The sequence below is a fragment of the Lingula anatina genome, chromosome 2 (genome assembly GCF_051362555.1).
Source record: "Lingula anatina isolate TDL-2025a chromosome 2, LinAna3.0, whole genome shotgun sequence".
NCBI lineage: Eukaryota > Metazoa > Brachiopoda > Lingulata > Lingulida > Lingulidae > Lingula > Lingula anatina.
In genome coordinates this window covers 23,734,841-23,758,110 of record NC_141768.1, presented here as the reverse complement: position 1 = coordinate 23,758,110, position 23,270 = coordinate 23,734,841, and the positions used below count along the sequence as shown (strand labels likewise).

General features: G+C 34.9%; 3 protein-coding genes across 3 annotated transcripts; 2 read left to right on the top strand and 1 right to left on the bottom strand.

The window, feature by feature from the left end:
• The first annotated feature begins 48 nt into the window (after window positions 1–48).
• Window positions 49–4,335, top strand: LOC106153609 (heterogeneous nuclear ribonucleoprotein A/B-like). Its single transcript, XM_013527605.2, has 10 exons — window positions 49–247; window positions 813–853; window positions 1,013–1,140; window positions 1,339–1,503; window positions 1,763–1,894; window positions 2,493–2,589; window positions 2,850–3,050; window positions 3,295–3,330; window positions 3,563–3,661; window positions 3,889–4,335. The coding sequence occupies exons 1-9, from the start codon at window positions 84–86 to the stop codon at window positions 3,652–3,654; spliced, it is 1,056 nt and encodes a 351-aa protein (XP_013383059.1). The 5' UTR covers window positions 49–83; the 3' UTR covers window positions 3,655–3,661; window positions 3,889–4,335.
• Window positions 4,336–4,511: 176 nt separating this feature from the next.
• On the top strand, window positions 4,512–11,815 carry LOC106153607 (LETM1 domain-containing protein 1). Its single transcript, XM_013527603.2, has 9 exons — window positions 4,512–5,009; window positions 5,746–5,903; window positions 6,727–6,851; window positions 7,991–8,073; window positions 8,354–8,540; window positions 8,839–8,937; window positions 9,327–9,461; window positions 10,472–10,568; window positions 11,146–11,815. Exons 1-9 carry the CDS (start codon window positions 4,882–4,884, stop codon window positions 11,229–11,231), a joined length of 1,098 nt encoding a protein of 365 aa, XP_013383057.1. The 5' UTR covers window positions 4,512–4,881; the 3' UTR covers window positions 11,232–11,815.
• Window positions 11,816–12,024: 209 nt separating this feature from the next.
• On the bottom strand, window positions 12,025–23,252 carry LOC106153606 (uncharacterized). Its single transcript, XM_013527602.2, has 5 exons — window positions 23,122–23,252; window positions 22,808–22,833; window positions 19,105–19,323; window positions 18,509–18,631; window positions 12,025–16,045 (listed from the first exon to the last, which is right to left on the bottom strand). Exons 3-5 carry the CDS (start codon window positions 19,232–19,234, stop codon window positions 14,226–14,228), a joined length of 2,073 nt encoding a protein of 690 aa, XP_013383056.2. The 5' UTR covers window positions 19,235–19,323; window positions 22,808–22,833; window positions 23,122–23,252; the 3' UTR covers window positions 12,025–14,225.
• Between the last annotated feature and the right edge of the window lie 18 nt (window positions 23,253–23,270).

Genomic DNA, 23,270 nt, shown 5'->3' with positions numbered 1-23,270 from the left:
AGCAACTGTATGAAAAATTTGAAAACCGAAGATAACGATCACGTGACCACCGCGTGCTCCCGCTTTTGAAGAAGAAAGAAACAATGGCGGACACAGAACTTGCTGAGCAGAACGGAGCACAGTATGAAGAGGCTCAGGAGTACTATGGCGGCGAGGAAAACAATGAGGAACAAACTCCACAAGAAACTCCTGCTGTTGAAAAACCTCAAGGAACAGAATATACCCATAAAGCTGATGATGACGATAGGTAAAAATTCCGGCCGGGGCCAACCACTTGGTCCCACGCATTCACTGACTGGAGATACGTGTGTAGTAATATTTCAAATAAGCTTTTGTGGAAACGAGTGCAACCTAACCCTTAAAACTCATAGCACCTTAAGGCAGATGTGCCATTATACATTTTAGCATAAGGAAATTTAGCAATTTATCATGCAGACATGAAAAATCTACTTGACCCAATTTAGAATAACGACGTAAAGCTTTGTTAGGTTTTGTAATTTTGCAGTATCATTCTCAACCTGTATTGGTCTTTGAATCCCCCCCATCCCACCTCCACCCAAATATGATGTGTGGAGACTTTTCTCAATGTCTTCATATTCAAATGAATTTGTTCTACATTTTATTATTTGATTTTTGGATGTTTTTTTCAAGAAAATTAGGTCCATTCAAATACAATGAGAGTACAAATACAATCAAATACAATTCAAATACAATGGTACTGCAGAAGTACCAAGATCACAATGATTGGTAAGATGCCCAACTTAAGCATTTGAACAGATCAAGAAATACTTAACAATTTTCCTTTTTTTCAGAAAATTATTTGTGGGCGGTCTCAGTTGGGAAACAACAGCTAGTAAGTTATGATTTTCTTTTGAAAATATTAAAAGATGTGTATGAAGTGAAATTAAATGATCTCTAACATATGTAAACTAATGGTAACAATATCTTAAACATTTCTTTAGTTTTAATAAAACACCGACTTGTGTTACCTTTACTTTTTTCCATTGTTTAGAAGAACTACGAGACTATTTTGGAAAATTTGGAGAAGTTGACGACTGCACATTGAAGACGGATCCTAATTCAGGCAGATCAAGGGGATTTGCTTTCGTTGTTTTCAAGGATAGTTCCTGTATTGATTGTGTAAGTAATTTGACTTGATATTCAGATTATCATTATTTAATCTCCTACAGAATGCAAATAATAATTACTGGCTATAAGGATTTTCAAGGTAAAATTTGATTGAAAACTGAGAAAGAGAAGCCATACTTTATAATTTAAATCTGTAATATAATGTAGAAATTAAACTTTTGAAACATTGCTGTTATCATCACATTGCAGGTATTAAATTGCAAGGAAGGCCATGTTCTACAAGGTAAAACCATAGATCCAAAGAAAGCTAAGGCTAGGGGTGGCAGGGATCCTATCAAGAAGATATTTGTTGGTGGAATACAACCAGATTTCTCAGAAGAAGATATAAGGGCATACTTTTCAGAGTTTGGAAAGGTACCTAAGAAAAAATATATAAGTATTGGTTTCCATAGCATTTTAAGGTAAACAGTTACTAGAGGTTAATGTGCACTATGGATCTTGTATTTATCAAGATTTAAATCAAAACATAGATATATGTGAGTTAGTTCTTGGTTCTTCACTCCAGAATTCTGAAAGTATACATAGAATTCACATTATTGCTAGTTAACAAAGTTTTCAATCTAATATTTCCACAGATTAGATGTCACAGAAATTGTAATATAATTTTTTACAGATTGAGGAAATTGATCTTCCATTTGACCGTATGAAGGGCCAGAGGAAAAATTTTTGCTTCATTACATTTGAGAGTGCTGAGGTTGTTGATAAAATCGTAGAAAATCCCAGACAGACCATTGGCGGAAAAGAGGTAAAATATACAATTTTGTTACACTATATCTTACATTTGTAATGACATGATATTTGTAAATATTTTCTCTGTTACAGGTAAAGCATAAGTTTTGTCTGATGGTTCAAGCAGTAGAACAACTTCATCTTTGCCTCAAATATTTTTTTTAATGAGGGATTTTTTTGTTGATGTTCAAGGAGTTTGTGAACTATTTGAATGGGGTGGTTGGTATTATAAGCCATACACAGATAAACACCAAAATACTGACCCAACATTCTGTTCCAATTTTTACAGCTGCAGTCTCCATGAAATATGGGACTCATTTTTCAAGGAACCACAGTGAGGTAGTGAGCATGTAATCAACAGTGGTGTACCGTGGGCTCCTTAACGGGGTATCTTCTATGTAGGAGTCCACTGTAATCATAATTTCTTATTACCAGTTGTCTAGGTTCCCTGCTAATTCCTGTCATTGCATAAAGCACAGTTTGCATTGGTCAGCAAGTGGTTGATGTCAGATAAGTAAAGCCGTGTTTACAGGTAAACATTATGAGGGCTGGATGCCTATATAGTTCAAAATTTTTTCTTGGACTAATATTGTGAGATGGTGTTTTACTTGTAGGTTGATGTGAGAAAGGCCACACCCAAGCAGAATGAAGGTTGGGGTTATGGAGGCAGAGGAGGATTTGGAGGCAGGGGAAGAGGACGTGGTGGAGGCGGTAAGGAATCGATTATGTTATCTTTCTGGAATAAGTATTTAACACTTAAATGTATAATTCAGCATTCAGCTAACACAAACCCAATATTTAGGACAAATTAATTTAAAAAACATTTTATGCAAGTTCTGGTGAAGGACAGTGTCTAATGAAGATGTCATGATAAAGTGGAAGTAAAAATCAATAACCCAGAAAGTTGTTAATAGGTGGTGAGCTAGTGATGCTGTTGAGGCATATTGTTATATACATGTTTTTTCCTCCAGGTTATGATGGTGGCTGGGGCAACCAGGGCTGGGGTGGGTACAACCAGGGCTATAACCAGGGCTATGGTGGATACGGTGGATATGGCGGATATGGTGGCTATGACTACAACCAAGGCTATGGATATGGAGGCTGGAGTGGATATGACCAGAGTGGTTATGGAGGCTACGGCGGTTATGGAGGCTATGGTGGAGACAACAGTGGTAAGTTGAGCATTACAGGGGAAGCTTGATGCTATTAATGCAAACAATGGTCTCGAGCTGGCTGGTTCAAACTGCATAAAGAGAAACGTCAACAAGTTGGTATTTTTTTGTAATGCCCACTATTGAATTTTGATTTAAGGAAAGTGCCTGACTTGCCTTGCTCATACACCACCTTGTCGTAAGAATTGTGAAAGTCCAGCATTTTTGACTACAGTCGTCTTGTAACACTTACGTCTCCTTTCAGGTTATGACTACAGTGGATGGGGCTATGGAGATCAGAGTAAGTAGAAAGACCATTTTAATGTGGCTGATTTCTGCTTTTCCTGTACTAATAAAGGGCTTAAATTCCAGACTTCATGTTCCTGCAGACTTTGCATATGTTTGTTTCTTTGATTAGCGAAGAATGGCACTTATGTTTGCTAAATAAAGGAATAGAGGTTAGCTTTATGGAAAGAAAATATAGCCTTTCCTCTCAAATGTTCTGTATACTTATGCAACTACTATAACTTCAGGTCAGCAGAGTAATTATGGTGCCCAGAAGAGCACAGGTTCCTCTGCTCAGGGTGGTGGTAACAAGGGCTACCATCCTTATAACAGGCAGTGAGAGAGAGGTAAGGAGAATGTTTATGATCAATTTACATTCTAAGCCAGCTCATGTAAGGCTTGGCCTCTTTTTGTTGTTGTTGTAGAGATTGTCGTAATGGGGTGTGAATGTGATCTTTTTCGGGTACAACATTTAAAATCTTTTGTATCATTTTAAGCTTCTGTTAGAATGACCCATTTAAATGTTTGCATTACGTAATGCATTTTCACTGTCTTCATGTTCCCTTCGTTTCAGAATGAAGATATGTAGGTGACAAAAGGTTGGATGGGATGCAGTAAAAGTGAACAGTGGTTTCAGTTCTATGTGTTTCAGCAGCCTGTAGTCGATGACTTTATTTCCATTTGATGTGAACATTTTTGTCTAAACTTGGTTTCATTTTGACAAAATACATTTGACATACCAACAAAAGGACAAAGAAATGATCAGAAGGATCTGCATTCAAGTCATTCTGTATCCAAGCATTTCAATTTTTAAATATTTTTTTAAAGATTTTCTTCATACTTTGCACAAATTTCTAGCAGAGATCAGTCAAATCGATTTCAATAACTAGTGTTAGAACACTGTCATCTAAAGTTAGTGTAAATTAAGTATATGTAAGTCCTTTCCAATGTTTGTAAAAGATCCCTTATTTTAGCAATTGATTTTATAAAAAAAAATAAACACTTGTAAATGCTGTATAAACTGGTCTATGTTTTTTAACGAATTTCATACACTTGCTGAGAAGAGACGGCACGACGTTGTAACGATATAGAGATGTATGCTTTAAAATTGACTTCATTATTCACATTGTCAATGAGAAACTTGTGAACACTGATGTTTGTATGGCACTTCTAAGCCATACAAGACAAGAGGACAGGAGAATGTTCTCTTGAAACTTGGTTTTTAAAAAATGCGTTCGTTAGAGGTCACGATATTCTGGAACTCGATGCAATCGGATGCAAGACTGAAAATTGGAATAAAACTTCATTTCTCTTCATTTCAAGCAAATCTATCCTTCTGTATCACTAATTTAATCTGTATCTACTGACACAACAATCCGAGTGATTCTTTGTTTAAATATCATCAGTATGAAAAAGATTGCCAATTTATGCAAAAAAGCTAAGGGGGCAACCAGGGCTCTACGTGCACATCAGCCCTTTTGAAAAAATGTGGTAGTTGCGACAAGTTGAAGTAGGTGAGACAGGTCTTCTTTATTTGAAGGTTGAAAACTGTAGTTGCTGTCTGCCAATGGCTGGGAACAGGGTGCAAATTTGTGTTAGATGTTTTCGGAAATCGTTCGTTTACGACAAGCTTTTTTTACGAGCAATAATTTCACATACTTCAGGCTTGAAAGGGCGACAATTTCACAATGATGGGTAAAGTTCCTCTTCTTTTGTAAATGAGAAAAATGTTCATTAGTTGGATCATAAATGTTCCTATTTTTAATTTTCCTTGTTTAACTTGCCAAACATATCCTCTTACTAATGCTAGTACCTTTATTGTAATATATTCTCTCTACCTGAATTGTGATTTGGTTTTTCATAATTTTTCTAAATTTAGTTATGTGGTGCCTTTGAGCATATCTCAGCTATTCATATAAACTAGTTTGGCAATCCATTTACTTATATTTGTTTATTTTTACAATGAACTTGATGTCGATTGGAATGTAATCATGACAGTCAATACCAATGCAGAAAAGAAATTTTGCTGTAATCTCATTGATCAATGAGCTTGAAAGTTTAACGGAAAAAGATGAAAACCTAAGAAGTAAATATCCAAACATATATTTAAATAGCAGAGGCATTGAGCAAAATTAACACTTAACCTTAATTTTATTACCATTGAAATTACCACTAAGGTGGGTTGAGGTGATAGAGGACACTGCAAAAGTACCAAAAATTCACCTTTCAAGATTAACCTCAGCTTCAACTTTCGTGGTGTCATTGATTCAACAAATGTGATGGTGAATTGAAAACAAGATATTAAAGATAACATAACTTCAGCTGAGCAATAAATTAGAAGTAGAACATCTTGGGAACTTATTTGTCTTCCAGTAAACTTAACAGGTCATTTAAAAGTTAAAATATACAATTTTCTTTGATTGCCTTTCAGAAAAGAAAATAAAGAGAATGATTTCAAAAAGAAGAAAGACATCGTTAAAAAACCTGGTATCATACGCAAGTCTATAGCTAAGAACTACCTGAAATTGATTTCAAATTTGGAGAAGAAGTATCCAAAATTATATCAAGTATATGCTGTATCCAAGAAAGGTAAACACAAAAAACATGTTAGAAGCTCGTTCACTGTTCATCCAGACTAGAAAATTTTATTTAAAATGCATAAATTTTAACTTTTGAGAATTGGTGTCATTTTTCCAGGATTAAGGACACTCCTTCTTTTTAATCGAATTTTTCTTGATTTCTCCCTCTGGATATATATTTATATGTGTTTTATGTCATTTAAAAGAATTACCTTTGAACTATGAAGTGAAACAATTAAATGGATTGGTGTATTTTGTAGACAAAAATAATGATGCATGATACAAGTAAAAATTTGTATGGTATATGAGCAGTTCTATGAGCACTGATTCTATGATTACTGTCACGCACCCAAATTTATACTCAAAAAGACAATTAATGCATTTTGAATATGCGATACAACATTTTCCATGTGATAGTTGGATTCCTCCCCAAAAGAATATGAAAGCCAAGTCATATACAGCAATAGGATACTTGTGTTTTAGAGCATGATTTGTAATACATGAGTAGGTCACTTTGACCTGCATGCCAACAGATGTATTTGAATCACAGCAAATCTTAGGCTGGACACATCTTTGGAATGCCGTAACCCTGAAACTCATTGAGATATCAGTGTAAAATTTCTTTTTTAAGTCTTTTTAACATCTACATAATATGTGAAAATCAGTAAATGTGTTCATGGGTATAGTGTTCATGGAGTGTACTCATGAACATTAATCTGATTCCTTTTAGTGAGAGTCCCTGTGGTATTACCAGTAGTGCCCATTAGCAAGTACAATAGCTTCATTGTGAACACACCCTTACCTTTTACTCTTTCTTTATTTTTGTGTTGAAGGAATAGAGAGTTTACTGGCAGACATGAAGGTGTATAGCGGTGCAGTCTATGAGCTATATAACATGAGAAAGGGTATGGTAGATTATAGTTCATTAAACAGGGAACAACTGATGGCCTACAGACAGGTGGGATTATGAATGCATTTTGCTCAACTCTTTTGATAATTTTCTTCTGCTGAACAGGAATTTAAATACAATTAAATATCATTAAAGAGTATTTGAAATAGGTGATCATTTAATATCAATTTAATATACATTTGGTGAAAGATTTGGCTAAATCAAACATCCAGCGTCACCCAATCTTCTGTTATGCTAATGTAGATCCTTTGCAGTATAAGATATATTGACGATAAGGAATATAAAAATATGCCTCTTGAAAACAAATCTTGTAAACTAACCTGACATGGATATACATGTAACAGAACTCGCTTAATTATTTATCTCCCAACGAAGACAATGGCCCCTCTCACATGAATTATTAAAGGGATAATAACTCTTCGTATGAGATCTATATTTCACAATAAAAACATTGTGAACAACTCATAGAAATATAATATATTCTGTCGTACAAGAAAAACGGCACTTATAGCTATTATTCTGATAACTTAGCCTGTCTTCAGACCACGTGACCTCCATTGATGGCTGTACTCTGTTATAATCTCATAAGAGATTTTAACAAAAAAAAACCAAACTTTTTAGAAAAAAAAAAACAGGGGCTAACTTTGAATGTAAAAATGGATTCATTAACCATTGGTAAGTATGGGAAAATTGTTGTTTACTCTAGGAGTTATTATCCCTTTAAGTTTGAAAAATTTTCAAATTTTCATAAGACTTTGAATGTTAAAATTTGCATCTTAAAAACTTTTAGGGATTACAATCTTCTTGCCACTCAGAAATATTTAAAAATATATATATATATATATGTAAAAAAGATGAAGTGTAATTTAACTTGGCTGGGCTGAAATGAAAAGGTAGCCAGCATGGCTTTCACAACTCACACTTATGGAATGTGCACCAGGGAGTACATGTAGGCCATGCTGTAAGATGGTGGCTGAAGTTTAAAGATAGGCTAAAGAGATATATGACATCTCACAATACTCTGTAAACATGGTGATGCAGTTTGAATAAGTGTATATTTCATTTATAAAGACATTTAACCTGATGTTGGATGAATACACACCACGGGAATCACATAATAATTATACATGATTTAATACATAAATTATTGAAAACTTAATCAGATTTTTTTTTTATTTACACACTAGGTACCGAAAGACTTAAGGAAAGTAGGATTTGTACTCCTTGTGAGCACTGTGCCATTTGTAGGAAATTTAGTTTTCTTTGTTGCGTGAGTTTTATTGAAATGAATTATAAATGAGAGAAAAAATTGATGATTCACTGAAACTGTAATAACTGTTATAAAGCAATTTTGAAAATCTAGTCTTGCTGGTAATAAGTGACTTCTGTTATGTTCCTATCTATAATATTTGTCTGTTGGAATTTCATCGAAAATCCTACTTTGAAATAAATCTTGTTTAATACCTGTCAAAGTTTTAGATTAAATAAATATCATGGAGATAAATGCATATTTTACAGTGAAATATTTGATTTTTTCTCTTTTTTGTTAGGTACAAATACCCCAATCATTTGCTGAGTAGACAATTTTGGACTGCTGAGCAACAACAAGAGTTTGATATTTCTAAACATAAACACAAGGTGGACCACTTCCCTAAGTTATTGGCTAAGCTTAAGACACTGGCCTCTAAATTAAAGGATGAAAGAGAAAGAAAAAAACTGCTAGATATTCTCAACAAGGCATGAAATAAATTTTGTCACTTATAAGCAATTTTCAACAATTTCAGCTATTAATGACAATAAAAAGGATTTTAAAATTACTATTGGTATTGTAAATGGCCAAACAAAATTGAAAAAGTAGCTCAGTGTTTGTAAACAATAACTGAAAGTGAGGATTGTAATGTTTTTGAAAAGCAAGTTGGTTAAATGAATTAAATTATATTAAATTTTACAATTACTGAAACTGTGAGTGTTTTAATTTTGCAAAAATTATGCAATGCCTATTCTCAAAACATCCCAAATAACTTTGACATTGTAGATACCTGAGAGCTCAGTGTCTGTAGAAGAATTGTTGACAGTGAAGCATCTATTTGAACACGAACCACTGAGCCTGTGGTCCTTAAACATGGCACACTTGGTAAGCTTTGACACAAGTCCTATCTTTTTAAAAAATTATGTTTGTTCTGGGGGTTTCGATACATTTTTCAAGTATTAAAAAGTGGTATTCAATGATAAATGTTTCAACAAACCCAGAGACTTGTGTAAAGAAATGTATTAAAGTAGTTGTGGTGTATGTTTCCAATATGAAACAAATTTTATTTCTAAATGACTGTTGGGTAATGAGAGTTGAAGGTACTTTATCTTGGTGGATAATAATGGTTCGTTTAAGTATCAGCTTGTTCCAGTTCTTGTGTTCATACATTCACAATTTCATATTTAATAGATGTGTCATGAACACAGATTAAAGTGTACTTTGATATGGTAAACAAAATGCATTAGAAGTGGTTTTTGATCTTTTATTTTCAGTATCATGTGGCATATGCCATGGATATGCCAAAAATGAAGGCTAAGCTTATCCAAGATGCTATGCTGCTTCATAACATTGATCAAGTAATACACAAAGAAGGCATACATATGCTAAGCAATGCAGAACTGCAGCAGGTGATTACACCAATAGTTCAGAAATTCAGGCCTTTTCACATCTGCATTGCAGGGTTTTGACTGGTCCGAACATGTAATTATTAATTATGTGAAGGTTGATTGCTGTTGTTGTGTGTGTTGGGCTGTACTTAGATTACTATTTTAAATGACAGCCAGGCTATCAGCTTTAAATCTCTCAAAACATTGTGATACATAGTTAAAGGCCCAATAGACCTTGTGCACCTCTATCACTCTCTTGCAAAAATATCATTTTAGATTCCTTGCGTACATGTAAGTTTTAGACCTCATTACTCTTATTACACTTCAACTGTCAATAATCATGTCTTCTATATTTCTTATAACCATTATATCAGATGCATTTTTAATCTGTTTTCTGATATAAAGTGTCCAGCCTAAGATTTTTCTGTAAAAATCTCATACTTATGAATTACTTAATGAATTTTCCTGGGGTAAAAGGTATTTAGGTCTTTGATCCTCTTTTCTGGACTCTTGCCATAATTCTGTGAAAATCTAGTAAATTAAAAAGACTCATACATGAGCATTGGTTTTTAAAACTGTGTCAGGGTAGCAGACAGCTGGCTGGGAGCTTCAGGAGGTGATAAATTTGATGATTTTTTGGCAACATTAATTTGTGACATTTATCTGTTAATTAATGATAAGGGATATTACTTGCCCACCTAAGTTCAACAAGGAGTGGTTTATGGACTAAGTAAAAAAATGTGTTTAAAATCTTATGCTTTGTCCTAAGAAGTCTTATTGACAAGGCTGATGGTCTTATGCTGCTAGGGTGTACTTTTATTTGGATGATGAGAAATTTGTGGTTTAAAATCTTGGATAAGTGTGCTAGAACAAGAATAGTTAATCAGATTTAATATAGAGCAATAATAAGATTTAGATTTCACGTTAACACTAACAGATATACCTAAATCTGTATACATATTTTTAAAAATCTCATTTTATTTTATTTTTTTAATTTGGAGATAATCTAAATAGCTGTATGGTCATTTCAGGCATGTTTTGACCGAGGAGTTAATTCCTACAGTCTAACCAAAGATGAGCAAGTACAGTATATGAAGTCATGGTTACAGCTCAGTCAAGCTTGCACAGGTGTGTGACAGCAGCAGTGTAGCTTAAACCCACCTAGACTAAAACCCACCCAGACAAAAACTTAAAAAAGTAACAATTTTTTTTTTTACGTCTACCACTAAATTTCTAGTATCACACCAGTCTGAAAATGTGACAAGTGAATAGCCTGGCTTGACATTGCCATTTAATCAGATCAAATTTGATTGGCACTTGGGGCTTACTTAAACCCCCTTTACACTGGGTAGTGTCCTTTCTGCGTCCTTTCGGTGACCGTGAAACTGGCATCGTTGTGGTCGTAGAAAGGAGGCACAAACATTGCTTTGGTTGCAGAATGAATGCTCAATGATCAGCCAGTTATTGGCATGTAAAGTGTAATTTTTTTGGCACTCAAACTGAAACAGGGCAGTACTACGGGACGCAGAAAGGAGGACGTCCAGTTTAAAGGGGGCTTTTGGTGTGATGGCAGTATTAAGTAGGGATTCTGGGGAGCAATTGCAATAATTGTTATAAAGCCAAAATTTTAGGATTTATACTGATACAAAGAAGTGAAGTTCATTTCAGTTTTTCATTGTATGCATTTTCTTTTATTAACCTCCAGGTCCTAGCTTGTCACTGATACTTCACGGACCAGTCTTTTTGGCTTGGAACCTACCCAGGTCAACAAAGGACCCACAAACAACATAGGTACAGGAAAGAATGTATACCTGGCAAAGAGTATCTTTGGAAATCTGCTACAGTCAAACCTTGCATCACAAACCTTTACATACTAGTCATAATTGCATTCCTTTTGGTGAACAGAATTCCAAGTTTATTTTCTGAGCGCAGCACTTTGTGTCATCCTTATGGGAAGTTGTGGTAGTCAATTAGTTTAATAATGGTGGATGTCATTGTTTCATAACACTTGTTTGGCAAAATTGTCAAAAGGCAACTATCTGGAGAAAGATACAAACAGGACCAGTTTTTAAAATGTAGAATCTGAGGGAAATTGCTGTCAATTGCACAAGATGTTCTTTTTACTAAAGGTCATTCTCTTTCCATGATCATTCAATTACACAAAACCCTAGTATTATTGCGACAGAGACATTTATTTTGCAGCATTTCATACTGGCCTTGGAGCACAGCATTAAAAATACCATAATTCTTTTCATTCATGTTACACAGTCCCATTCTGTAGTCACAGTTTTAATTCAGTGGTCACGATTAAGTTTGCAATTTGAAGATGCAAAGATCAGTAAAGAAATAAAGATTGAAGACAACTGGGTCATCCAGTTTGCATTTTTGTCTTTATTGAAAGCAAATGATTTATCAGCTATTTTATGGGCCAGTTTCAATACAGGCATTATTTAATGTTGTGTGAAAGAAAAAAGTAGGAAAAATGTTTTGGTTGCTTTAAGCCTGGGGATCAGGACCCCTTAAGGTGAGAAAAATCCCAAAAAGATTGAAATTGGAAAAAAGATAGACCAAGTCAACAAAGCAGTTCATGCAGGTACATTTATTGCACAAAAATGTACACTGACAACATAGATTTCCAATATATTATGGCATCTTTAGTCTTCTAGAAAGGGAGAACTTTGGTATTAAGATTTCTACCTCCTGAAGGCAAGAACAGTTGTAAACATATATCCTAGGCCAGAACTTTGTTCATAATATATCAATAAACTGTAGGTGTAAAAATTCCCCATAAAATACCATAATACACTGAATACCATTAATAGCATTACTTTTACAATAAGTTACATAATAAAGATCTATCTCCCCATATATACTTCAGTAATGTGATTTCAAAAATACATTTCTTTTTTATAAAACCTTCAGTGCTACTTTGAAGGAAACACCAGAGCACCAGAAATTGAAGTTCTACCTGTAACAATGTGCACCTTGCAAAATGTAAGAATATGTCAATAAATACTGAAGCATCCATTTAATAGACTAGCATAGAATATAAAGTTTACTTTTAAAATCCAAGTAAACAAATTCAGTGCAAATATTAATTTATCAATCCATGCTTAAAGCAATATAACAAGAAGTTTAGATACACTATTTGAACATTATTACCTGTTAATTTTTTCCATACTTATTGCAGCAAGAAAAAAATAAGTGACTAATCAACTAAAACCAAATGTTTATGACATCAGCAACACTTTTATAATAATGATAAAAATAACATAATTACAACATGGATGTACCAATTACCTTACAGCATAACCAGAAAGTCTTCTTTAATAATGATGGAATCGGGACACAAATACCAACAAAATGTTCCTAAGGTGACTTCACAATGCCATTTTTTATATCATAATATTCTTATTGCACCAGCTGACTAACTGCCAAGGCTGCCATGCCTTTTAACAGACAAAAATACTCTCCTAACACCAGTTTAAAAACTGTCATCCAGTTGCCTAATACTAGATAAAATAATAACTTATCATAAATATACAAAGCAAGGGGAACAAAAATGAGCACCAATATGGCAAGCGAATATGTTCTTCACATAAAGATGACATTTGTATTCATTTCTTTTACATTCACATTATTGATGTACAGCAATTACAACACCTTGCCAGCTTATTGCTTGTGAATCAATGCTTTTCAGAATAATCGAACACTGAATACTGCGATGACATTCTAAAAGCTTCACACTGGCATACACTTAGTGTAGTGTAGGAATAATATTATTTCAACACATCAGAAAAGACACTTATACATCCACAAAATCCAAGGAATACATTTGATACAATGTAACCAGTCTGAGATCTTTACCTTTCACCTAAAACTTGCACACCTAAGACTTGTGACTAACACCATTAATGACAAATTAAGATGGTCTTTTTAACTTATGTCAAAAAAGCACCATCAGACAAAATTTTCAGATCCCAATCTATCCCCCCCCTTTTTTTTAAATAAATTAACCCCATTAGATTAAACTCTTATCTACCATCCCCCCATTTTACAAACAGTTACCGTATTATTTCTATCGATGACAAGTAGCGCCATTAGCCAACTGTTATCATCTTAAAGGACCCGTCTTTCCATTGGGTAATAAATTGGACAGAAACAGATCACCCTATGATGTATTCCTGATGGACGAGCTGCCCTTTGAGGCAGACTATAATAATGGGAGGAAAATGTAAAGCAATACTTGTACATCTCATTGGCAAGAATTGATTTTTTTTCCCACTCTACAGAGGTATGGAACTACCCCTCGTTTATCTTACAGATAGAATTTTTATGAAATTGATTATTGATTTTATGCTCAGACCTAACAGAGCCTCAGCATGAGAAAAATTGATAGCATAAAGAACACTACCATTAAGAAATTATCTTCATCCTTAATGAGAAAAATTCCCTTTGCTGCAAAAATGAATTTGGGGTACAGGTGGAGAATAAAAGGTACCTTGTATTTTCTTATTTTTGAAAGTCTGAACAAAAAAAAAATCACAAATTGGAAATGAGGAACCTTGCAAAAAATGAGAATGCTGGCTGTATATCAGATGTCCTGTGTTGTTACCAATAAAAAATTTCAATAAAATAAATAGTTGCCAACAATGTTCCAGAAATGTTACATAAAGGCATATAATGTTCTTAAATCTGTATTATGTAAGGAATCCACATAATATTCGCTGGTGCCGTAAAAGCTGTGCTAAAATACAGCTCTTTTTGGTCTTCAGAATGATTCACTTAGGCAGATACAGTTTCTACGATAGATTCTTTTATAATCTCTCCAAAGGTTTGCCCAGTATCTCTTTGGTCCTGATTTAAGTTGTGATTTGTTCCCTCCATATGAGTACTCTCCAGTGATGGGTGACGGCAGTTGTTATGAGTGGCGCTTCCACTAGCGGAGCTGGAGGTGGGGAGGGGTGGGTCAAAGGTAGAATCCGTCTCAGGGCCTTCAATTTTGATAGCCTGGTTACTAGTAAAATGGGAACTAAAAGGATTTGTGTCAATGGAATCAAGAAAGCCGTTAGTTTGGACAGAAAACTCGGAGGTGACACTAGAAATGCATGCCATGGCACTCCCTGCATTCCCATAGTCGCCTCCATTCTGACTAGGACTCCTTTGGTGGGAAACTTGACTATACCCTGGGTTACATGAATATAATGACCCTGTACTAGAACCCCCTGTAGCTTGCACATACTCCCCTGTTAAAAATGAACTCTCTGTAGAAGAAACATTCTGCAAGGAATAAGCATTACTAGCACCATAAGCTGCTGGTGACACCGGGTCAGCTGTGAATGACCTCTCACTGCCCTCTGTCCAGCAAGGCCGATGTTGGTGATTAGGACTGCTGGAATGAGGCAGGGAAGGGAAGCGGATGGGATTCAGCATTTCTGAGATAGGCTCCAACTTGAAGGAGGTGGATCCCCCATCCAGTTCAAGGTATTTGTGTTCTGGTGTGTTGTCTTGAACTGACTGAGAGTTGAGCGCAATGACGTCTGTGTGACTGGCAGCCGTCTCCTGGAAGGAGGTCAGGTTGTGATAAGCATCCTCGTATGTCCCCTCAGAGCCGTCGCTGCTCTCAGAGTACGAGCTCTCTTCTGGTGGTTTCTGCTGGAACAGCATGCTGGTGGTATTTTCACTGTGATGGAACTCTTCGTCACTGCTATCGTTAAAGAACATAACTCTAGGGATGGTATCGGAGCTGCCTGCATTGGGCATGGGTGCCTCCATTTGGGCCTCGCTGCCATAATGTAATGCAGCAAAGTCAGTATTGGTTATGCAGCCTTCCAAGTCAGCCACATTCCCGGTACTCAGCTGTACATCTCTCATAACAATGTCATTGACAGCAGAGTTCTGGCAGTCCCGACAGCTCCCTCTTTCATTACTATTGAACTGTGATAAGTCAATAGCTTTCTTGCTGTCTCTACCTTGTGAATTCTCCTCCTTCTCACTCCATCCTCCTGATATGTCAGAGCCTTGTGACATATTGTTTTTCTTTTCCAGTTCCAGTCTCATCAGAGTATGAATAAAATGAGTTTTCACCCGCACAGGATTGAACTCTATTCTCCCTGCCAGGTTGCCACAGCCATCTTTGGTGCAGCCACATGGAAAGGAAAGACGATCCACCTGGCATTTGATTCCAGCCAGACTACAAACGCATGTTTCTGGGTCACAGTACACCTTGCAGTCACAGCCACACACCTCACGGGACACGCGTATCTGCTTGCACTCATCCTTCTCCATGTTGTCAATTTTCTTAATGCCCGACTGTCGTAGTAGTGTGCGCCTCTGTCGTGTGGAGACTGGCTGTAAGAAATATAGATCAGTTTCATCTTCAGAGTCGGAGGACGTTGGATTGTCACTGTCAGATGAGGCATCACTATGAGATTCTTGTTCGATCAGCTGTTGTTGTCCTTGTTGTTGCTGCTGCTGGTGCTGTAACTGAAGCTGTTTCTGCATTTGACGTTGCTCCTTGATCATACGCTGGTGGATCTGATGCTGCAGACGTTTGTATTCACTCAAGGTGAACTTCTCTGTGTGAGTGTGTTTCTCTCCCATACCTAAAACATATACAAACCACAGTCTGTCATATGCTGGTCTTATTGCACAACATATTAATTATAAATATCTTTACTGATTTAATATTATCTTTTACGGCTCCAACCAAAAATGTTACCAAAGTCATTAGATACCATCCATATATATATATATAAGTGGCAAACAGAAACCACTGACATGACAAAAGAACAAACATTCCACACAGCATCTTCCTATGCTACACTGAAAACACCATTTCATTAATGAATTTCATGATTTTTCAGATATCATTCAATATGCACGTGGCCTGCCGTGCCACCATAATATAGTTCTCAGTTTCCATGAATACTATCAACTTAACAAAGGATTACAAATCATGCATTTTAGCATACAAACATTGATGTTTTGTGGGAAATATGAAAGGAAAAAATTTTAATGATGTATAACCTAACACACATGACTTCATTTGTTTTTCTTTCTTTTCCCTGACAGTACACCTGCTCATGACAAGAGAAGAGAATGGTTTTTAAAATGTAACTCATTTTTGAGATTTGAATTTGATGTTGAGATGTTGGGCAAGTAATGCAAAAATTTTGAACCTCCCCCTTCCAGAAGAAAATCTGTCATTTGTAACTTGTGTTAAAAATACTCTTTTGGTCCATTAATCCATGAAATATGGGTAGTAATTTCCGCAATATTGTTTCCAAGAATTGCATTATAATAATTGGCATTTGATGCATTTTCATATCAGTTAGCCATAGGTGGCCTTTAAACACAGGAAGGAATAATTCCTTAGTCTGGGATGACCTTCTGGAATATTTAAAGCTAACTTCTGAAGAAAAAAGGATTTTCTAGAATGGTGACCTGTAAAAACTCTGGGTTAATGGTGTTAACAAATTTGCGGTATCCAAAGATCCATTTTAATTGAAAACAATATTTTTCAACTTTACAAAAAAAAAACAAAACTTTTACACAAAAACTCATTATCAATAATTTTGTCCCTTTTGAATAATTTGCTGTTTCATCTTGCCACAAATGAAGCAAAAAAACATTCTTGCATTATCTATCCAGTCTTCTCTTAACCACAGTGGACACCCACTGGCTACTTGTTAACACTGACGTCAGTTAACTCAGGAATTCTGACCTGCCTTAACCCTCCTGAACCCTGTCCTCGTCACTGGATCAAAGGCCAAAATGTTGTTAAATGCACTGAATGCATTCTAATATCATCTATGACATGTAATCCTGCTATGTAATTACCCATTCCAAAATGCCCATAGTGTTGGGCATACAAACTAACACATCTACAATTTTTAAAACGACAAAGATTCATGCTGAAACTCTTTGGGAGAAATTAAGAGGTCATTGGAATGGGACGCGTATCCATGGGAACAAACTTAGAGAGTATTAATTTCAATGCTTATTAAGCTGCATTACGAGTACACATGTTCACTTTTTAGGTATGGGTGCAATGAAACATGGCAAAAGACCCCCCAACAGCTAGCTTTTTCAAGAGCTTACTTTAGCTGTAAATGACATAACTAAATTCTTACATCTTTATTTTCATTGAGTACATATTTCTAATGCTGACATGTCCAATAATGTAAACAAAAAGCTCAACTCCTACATAACTAAAGTAGAAAAAAAAAGTCTTGTCTTTTGACCATTTATAAACTTTGAATGCAACAGAGCATTTCTTATTTTAGCAAAAGGATTTTTAGTATTTCATAATTACATTTTTCTTTTTGCGCAAAATGTAGCTCTGAGTAGAGGTTTTGTAAACTAACACACTTGACTACCTAATATTTATTATTCCTTTACGTTATTATGTTAAATCTGCCAGTCTTGAAATGCATTATCATTTTTTTATAATTCTTTTCATAACATACAGCAGACAAATAAATACACAGCTTCTACACTCTTTAATTTATCAGTACAAATTTATAAACCGAAAACAGTTTGTATTGTATTTCATCAAATATGTAGGTCTTTGATTCTCCTTTGTGTAAAATACTTAAGTCCAGTGCTAAACCCAACTATCTATAAATTATTAAGTTCTTTGTCAAGTACAGTCAAGAATTGTTGATGTGTTTTCTTTTTTTTTTTTTTACTATTAGAGCCCTTAAACCCTTTACTAGGTAAAATTCTTATACATGTTAACAAAGTTTACTTGCTAGTAACTTTTTTTATTTGGGCCAAAACCTTTCCATTAATGATGTAATAAAAAAAAAGTTTAGGTACAGTGTTTGCATGATTGATTGGAGCATTGGGAGGGGAGGGGGGAAACAGAAATGCAACCAAAATCATTTTCATGCTAACAAATTGCCATCTTTGCCTGTGAATCACTTGCTGGTACCACTTCGAATTGCAAACAGCACTAGGAAGAGAGAGAGAGAGAGAGAGAGAGAGAGAGAGAGAGAGAGAGAGAGAGAGAGAGTGCGTGTGTGTGTGCGCGTGCACACAAATGTGACTATAGCATCCCTTACCCAGTGTTGATCCACCCTGACTGGGGACACAAGTGAACCCTTGCTTTCTGGGGAAGTAGAAAACTGTGACTCCATTAAAATTCACAGACCTCTTCTGCTTCTTCTTCTGAGGGGGTAATTCATCTGTGGAATAAAGTCATATGAACATCACTTAATAGGTATTAATATTTTAAAATGAATCTTTACATTTCATATAGCATCTATATTCTACTCTTTAAATTACCACCAATAAGAGTTAAATATTGAAAAAACTCCTGGGACATATAATTTCTTTAACTACAAAATTATATCTTAGATTATAAACTACACTGATCTCTACTTGCCCAAAATAAGATACATTCCACAGTTACTTCTTGTGTCTATTCTGCTGTCAAGTCTAAAGACTCTTGACTACACTAGTTTTTACTATTCTTTAAGAGACGAAACTCTCGAATTACCACTTATATTTGTACTTTCTGTATTGCTGCTAACAGTTTTCAGTCACTGCCGTCTACTCTCCCAGATTAATTGGAACTTGTGTACTAGCAGTTGTATCTGTGCCGTCTATACTGCTGTTCACACTGTCTTCACACTCTAGACTACTGTTGTCTACTCACCCCGACTAGATGGAACTCCTGTACTACCAGTTGTGTTAGTACTGTCTATACTGCTGTTTACACTGTCTTCAGACTCAGACGCTATAACACTGGTCTCAGAGCTAACGCTGTCAAAGGTGCGTTTTGGCATGCTGGCAGGTTTCTAGTATTGCACAAACCCAGTGGATCAATTTTCATGGGAATACTGTAGTACTGGCTAGCTCCTTCCCATTACTTGGTCTAAAAGAAAAAAAAATATAAAAGCTTTATATACTTTACGATATCAAATGCAAGTCGTCTCATATAATAGACTTTTGTTTGTATTGGTTATACATGAAATAATAAGTTTTCTATTAAAACAGGAGGCAATCAAGATATATCTAACTGATACAGGTAACTGCTATCATGCAATCTGCACTTGCCTCACCTGGATTTTGTTCAATTTTTATGTTTATGAGTGACCTACATTTACACATGATTACAGATACCTGAACAATTATCACTGTCATATTTTTTTCTCTTTGTATTTAGTTTACAGAACCAAATGTCCGTTTGTATGATATAATAATAATAATTATAACATATGTAATTATAATGAAAATGGTGTATTCCTTGCCAAAATTTAAGATAAAGCTTGAGTGTGTGTTCAATTGTTTCTTATATTTTCTAGTAGAGTCAACTTCAAAGTCTTACACAATGCAATCCTTTTGCTTTTTTTTTTACTTAAAACTTTCTACAATACAAGGGCATTCTTCACTTAATCGTCATTCAAAATAGTGCTTTGAAGTATTTAATTTTCTTGGCACGTTCTTGAAATTGCCCATATATAAACTATGAATAATTCATACTTCAAGTTACATATACAAATGGTTGCCATAACAACAAGTGAACCCTCTCCAGCTCACAAAAAGGTACTGCTATAAAGATCAATACATCTTCTTTTTTAAATTTCCCAATTGGAGAATAGCAAAGCAGACCGCCCCTACCTCCATGGCTCTCAGGACACGACCTCAGAACACTGTCAAATGATTAGAGATTCCATGTTACACTTATATTCTAACATGCTGTGCATGGTTTGGTATATTGCATGACAAAAGATGACACCATTACAAGTCCAGCAATGTCCACTTCACATTTAGAATGTGTTCTTAACAGAACCATTGATAAAATACAATATTTCAAAAAAAAAAAAAAAAAAAATCTGCCAATTAATTACATCAAATGCAACCAGGTTTGACTTTCATAAGCAACATACATCATCAATCTACTTTTGTTAACATTTTTAATCTACTTCAAGCAGCAGGCTATATTTCAGGTGCTTTTTTAGTGTGTAGTATGTCAACCTGCATGAAGTAAGACACCAGTTCTGTTATCTGTTCCCCAAAAGTAGGATAAAAAATTACAGCATCTTTCCAATTACTTTGCATAATGATTTTCTTCACCTTACACATCACAGGTCAGTGTTGACATTGAGAGCCCACAGTAAGGTCACAATATTTCCAACCTATAAATCTGCTTATGAAAACAGCAATAACTAGCTTGTATGTTCAAAGGCAAATAACATAAATTTTACTCAATGCATTCCAAATGCAAAAATAGTGCACCAAGGAAAGCTATGATGATTGCATGACAACCTTAACTGGGTCACAATGCATAACAACAACCACTTCCATTTCCAGTCTGCTGCCTTCTCTGCACAAAAATGCTGTCCTTTCACCAAACTGTTACACAAAGGTATGATTACTTCACAGTTGTCTGGTCAATGGATTTGTAGAAGTCTTCCTTAATAACATAATTTACAATAGAGAATAAAATCCTCACTTCGGTGAAAAGATTGCTTCAATTTGTTTACACCATAGCGAATGTCTGGAAAACAGATATTCATATTGGGGCAAATCATCATCACATATGCAAGCACACCCACATGCAATATCACACTTCACATCACTGCTATTGTAATAATGGCACCAAATGTCACACATTGCAACAATATATTTTCCTATTAATTCAGTTTGGTTGTGGAAATGTTCTCGTCCCCTCAATTTAATTAATTATTCTGTCTAGTGCTAGTATTGACCCAGATGCTACTGCAAAGGATCAATACCTCTGGAAACCATTGCTCCGGCCCATTCAGAGCTGTGGAGGAAAATCAATATACAGACTTCATTAACCACTTCGCAGAAATCCCCAGCAGCCCTGAGATTTGATGTCTCCCTCTCTTTTTTTTAAATATAAAACACAAGGATAAGATGAATGATTTAAAGCAGAATGAATCACTAGTAACTTGTTAATCCTTCCATATATCCCACCTCATGTGCCAATATCAGCAATTTACCTGCATGTTTCCGAACCATTAATGCCTCCATCATTCTAAATATAAAGGTTAAAAACAGACTTGGATTAATATTAACAAGAGGCTGAATACCTTTTGTGAAAAACAAAGAACAACAGTACTATTAAAATTGACCTCTCTCTCATAAAAACTCATTTCTACACACATAGCTATTCAATCCTCATAACCCCAGTGGATTTTTTTGAAGTTGAACTAAATAATTCTTTGGTCTTACAAAAACAGTAAGTCTCAAGAGATTATGTTTCTAGAAGTCTCCACACAAACAATTTTTTTACAATGTTGTTCACCATATTCTGCCTGTTTGCTTTAGATAACTGATAAACCCATATACTCAAAAAACAATCTCAATGTTATTTGATTTTGGTTTATAATCTGTCCTATAATGCTTAAAAAAAAGAAAGAAAAGAAAAACCGGCTACAAGCTGTAAACGTATTTCAGATAAAAAAAAGGACAAATTTAATGCAGAAGGGCAAATCATTTTGTTGACACAAAAATCATCAGTAAACCATTTAATAATTTTTACATTTTACCTATGTCAACTTTCTTCTATCATTCAAAACACTGTTCATTATAAATGCAATCCCTGGATTATCAGTTTTTTTTTCATTAGCATCATGGATTGCATTAATCTAAAATGTTATTCCTGAATTTTGGCCATAAATAATTATTTTAATTCTTGTTACTTAGTTTACAACAATAAATTTGTTTGTTTCTCACAGCAGAATGATGTCACATAATGCAATTCAACCATAAATGCCTTATATTAGTACAAGTCTCTCCCCCCTCGTCTTTATTTTTTGATAACATTGTAATGTTCAATCACACAGCATTTTTATTTTAAACATGAATTCAAATAAAGTGCTTCTGAGATGAATGTTCTCAAATTTCTTTATGGTTCATAGTCACAAAAAATAATTGTTGTATTTGTAGATTCAACAAAAAAGAGATTTGCCTTAAAATATAATACAATTAAAACCTGTTCATCTAAACAAACTTAATGTTTTTTTGAAACAAAAGATATAACAGTTGAATAAATTGATAAAATATCAAGGAAGTGTAGAGTGCACCAACCAAAGTTTTTATAAAAATCATTGGTAAACTGCTGCATACCATTTCTCTCCCTGCCATTTAAGGAGGTATAAAATGACCCAGTTAATTATATACCTTGGGCGCCCCACTGCGAAGGTAAATTCTTGATCCAAACCAGATCTCTTCGAAATTTACCTTGGATATACTTCACATAACTAAGTGCTTATTTATTAACTATCATTTATATTTGGAAAGTGATTAAAACAAATCAGCTGATCATGCTACAACAATGGCCGACCCGCCTGAGACAGTGATGAATAATAATGAGCTTGAAATCTTACCTTTCACTTTAAATCCAGTTAATACCCTGCAATATAAAAATGCATTTTGCATTACCTGTTAAACTGCTAAAACTACAAGAAAGCAAGTACCTATAATAATAGTATTTTTAAGTTCGCCGTCAGAGCTAGACTTAAATGATAATTATCCAAAATGACAATCTGAAGGTGTACACAGACGGCATTTAAAGGCACAGGATTTTATCTCGCGTGTGTTTCTTAGCCTATAAAATACCATAATAAGACTTTACTTCTTTAGGAGAAGATATGATTTAAAATACGATCCCCGGTTTTTAATTATCAATAATGAAACATACCTGTATTTGAATGGAAAATTACCACATTTCAGGTCTGACTTCTTCAATGGCCTAGGCCTGCCATCATATCATGTCGAAGACGTCACAACAAACCGACCAATAAACAACGTCCTTCCCGTAAAAGGTTAGGACGAGTTTATAAATCCAAA

Excerpts from the sequence above, each read along its gene's own strand:
- LOC106153607 (XM_013527603.2), top strand. The coding sequence starts at position 4,882 with ATGGCTGGGAACAGGGTGCAAATTTGTGTTAGATGTTTTCGGAAATCG. Across the intron at positions 5,904-6,726 it reads ATATGCTGTATCCAAGAAAG|GAATAGAGAGTTTACTGGCA; the intron begins GTAAACACAAAA and ends TTTGTGTTGAAG. Across the intron at positions 8,074-8,353 it reads AATTTAGTTTTCTTTGTTGC|GTACAAATACCCCAATCATT; the intron begins GTGAGTTTTATT and ends CTTTTTTGTTAG.
- LOC106153609 (XM_013527605.2), top strand. The coding sequence starts at position 84 with ATGGCGGACACAGAACTTGCTGAGCAGAACGGAGCACAGTATGAAGAG. Across the intron at positions 854-1,012 it reads CAGTTGGGAAACAACAGCTA|AAGAACTACGAGACTATTTT; the intron begins GTAAGTTATGAT and ends TCCATTGTTTAG. Across the intron at positions 3,331-3,562 it reads ATGGGGCTATGGAGATCAGA|GTCAGCAGAGTAATTATGGT; the intron begins GTAAGTAGAAAG and ends CTATAACTTCAG.
- LOC106153606 (XM_013527602.2), bottom strand. The coding sequence starts at position 19,234 with ATGCCAAAACGCACCTTTGACAGCGTTAGCTCTGAGACCAGTGTTATA. Across the intron at positions 18,632-19,104 it reads AGGAGTTCCATCTAGTCGGG|ATGAATTACCCCCTCAGAAG; the intron begins GTGAGTAGACAA and ends TTTATTCCACAG. Across the intron at positions 16,046-18,508 it reads TCAGGGTGGATCAACACTGG|GTATGGGAGAGAAACACACT; the intron begins GTAAGGGATGCT and ends TATATGTTTTAG.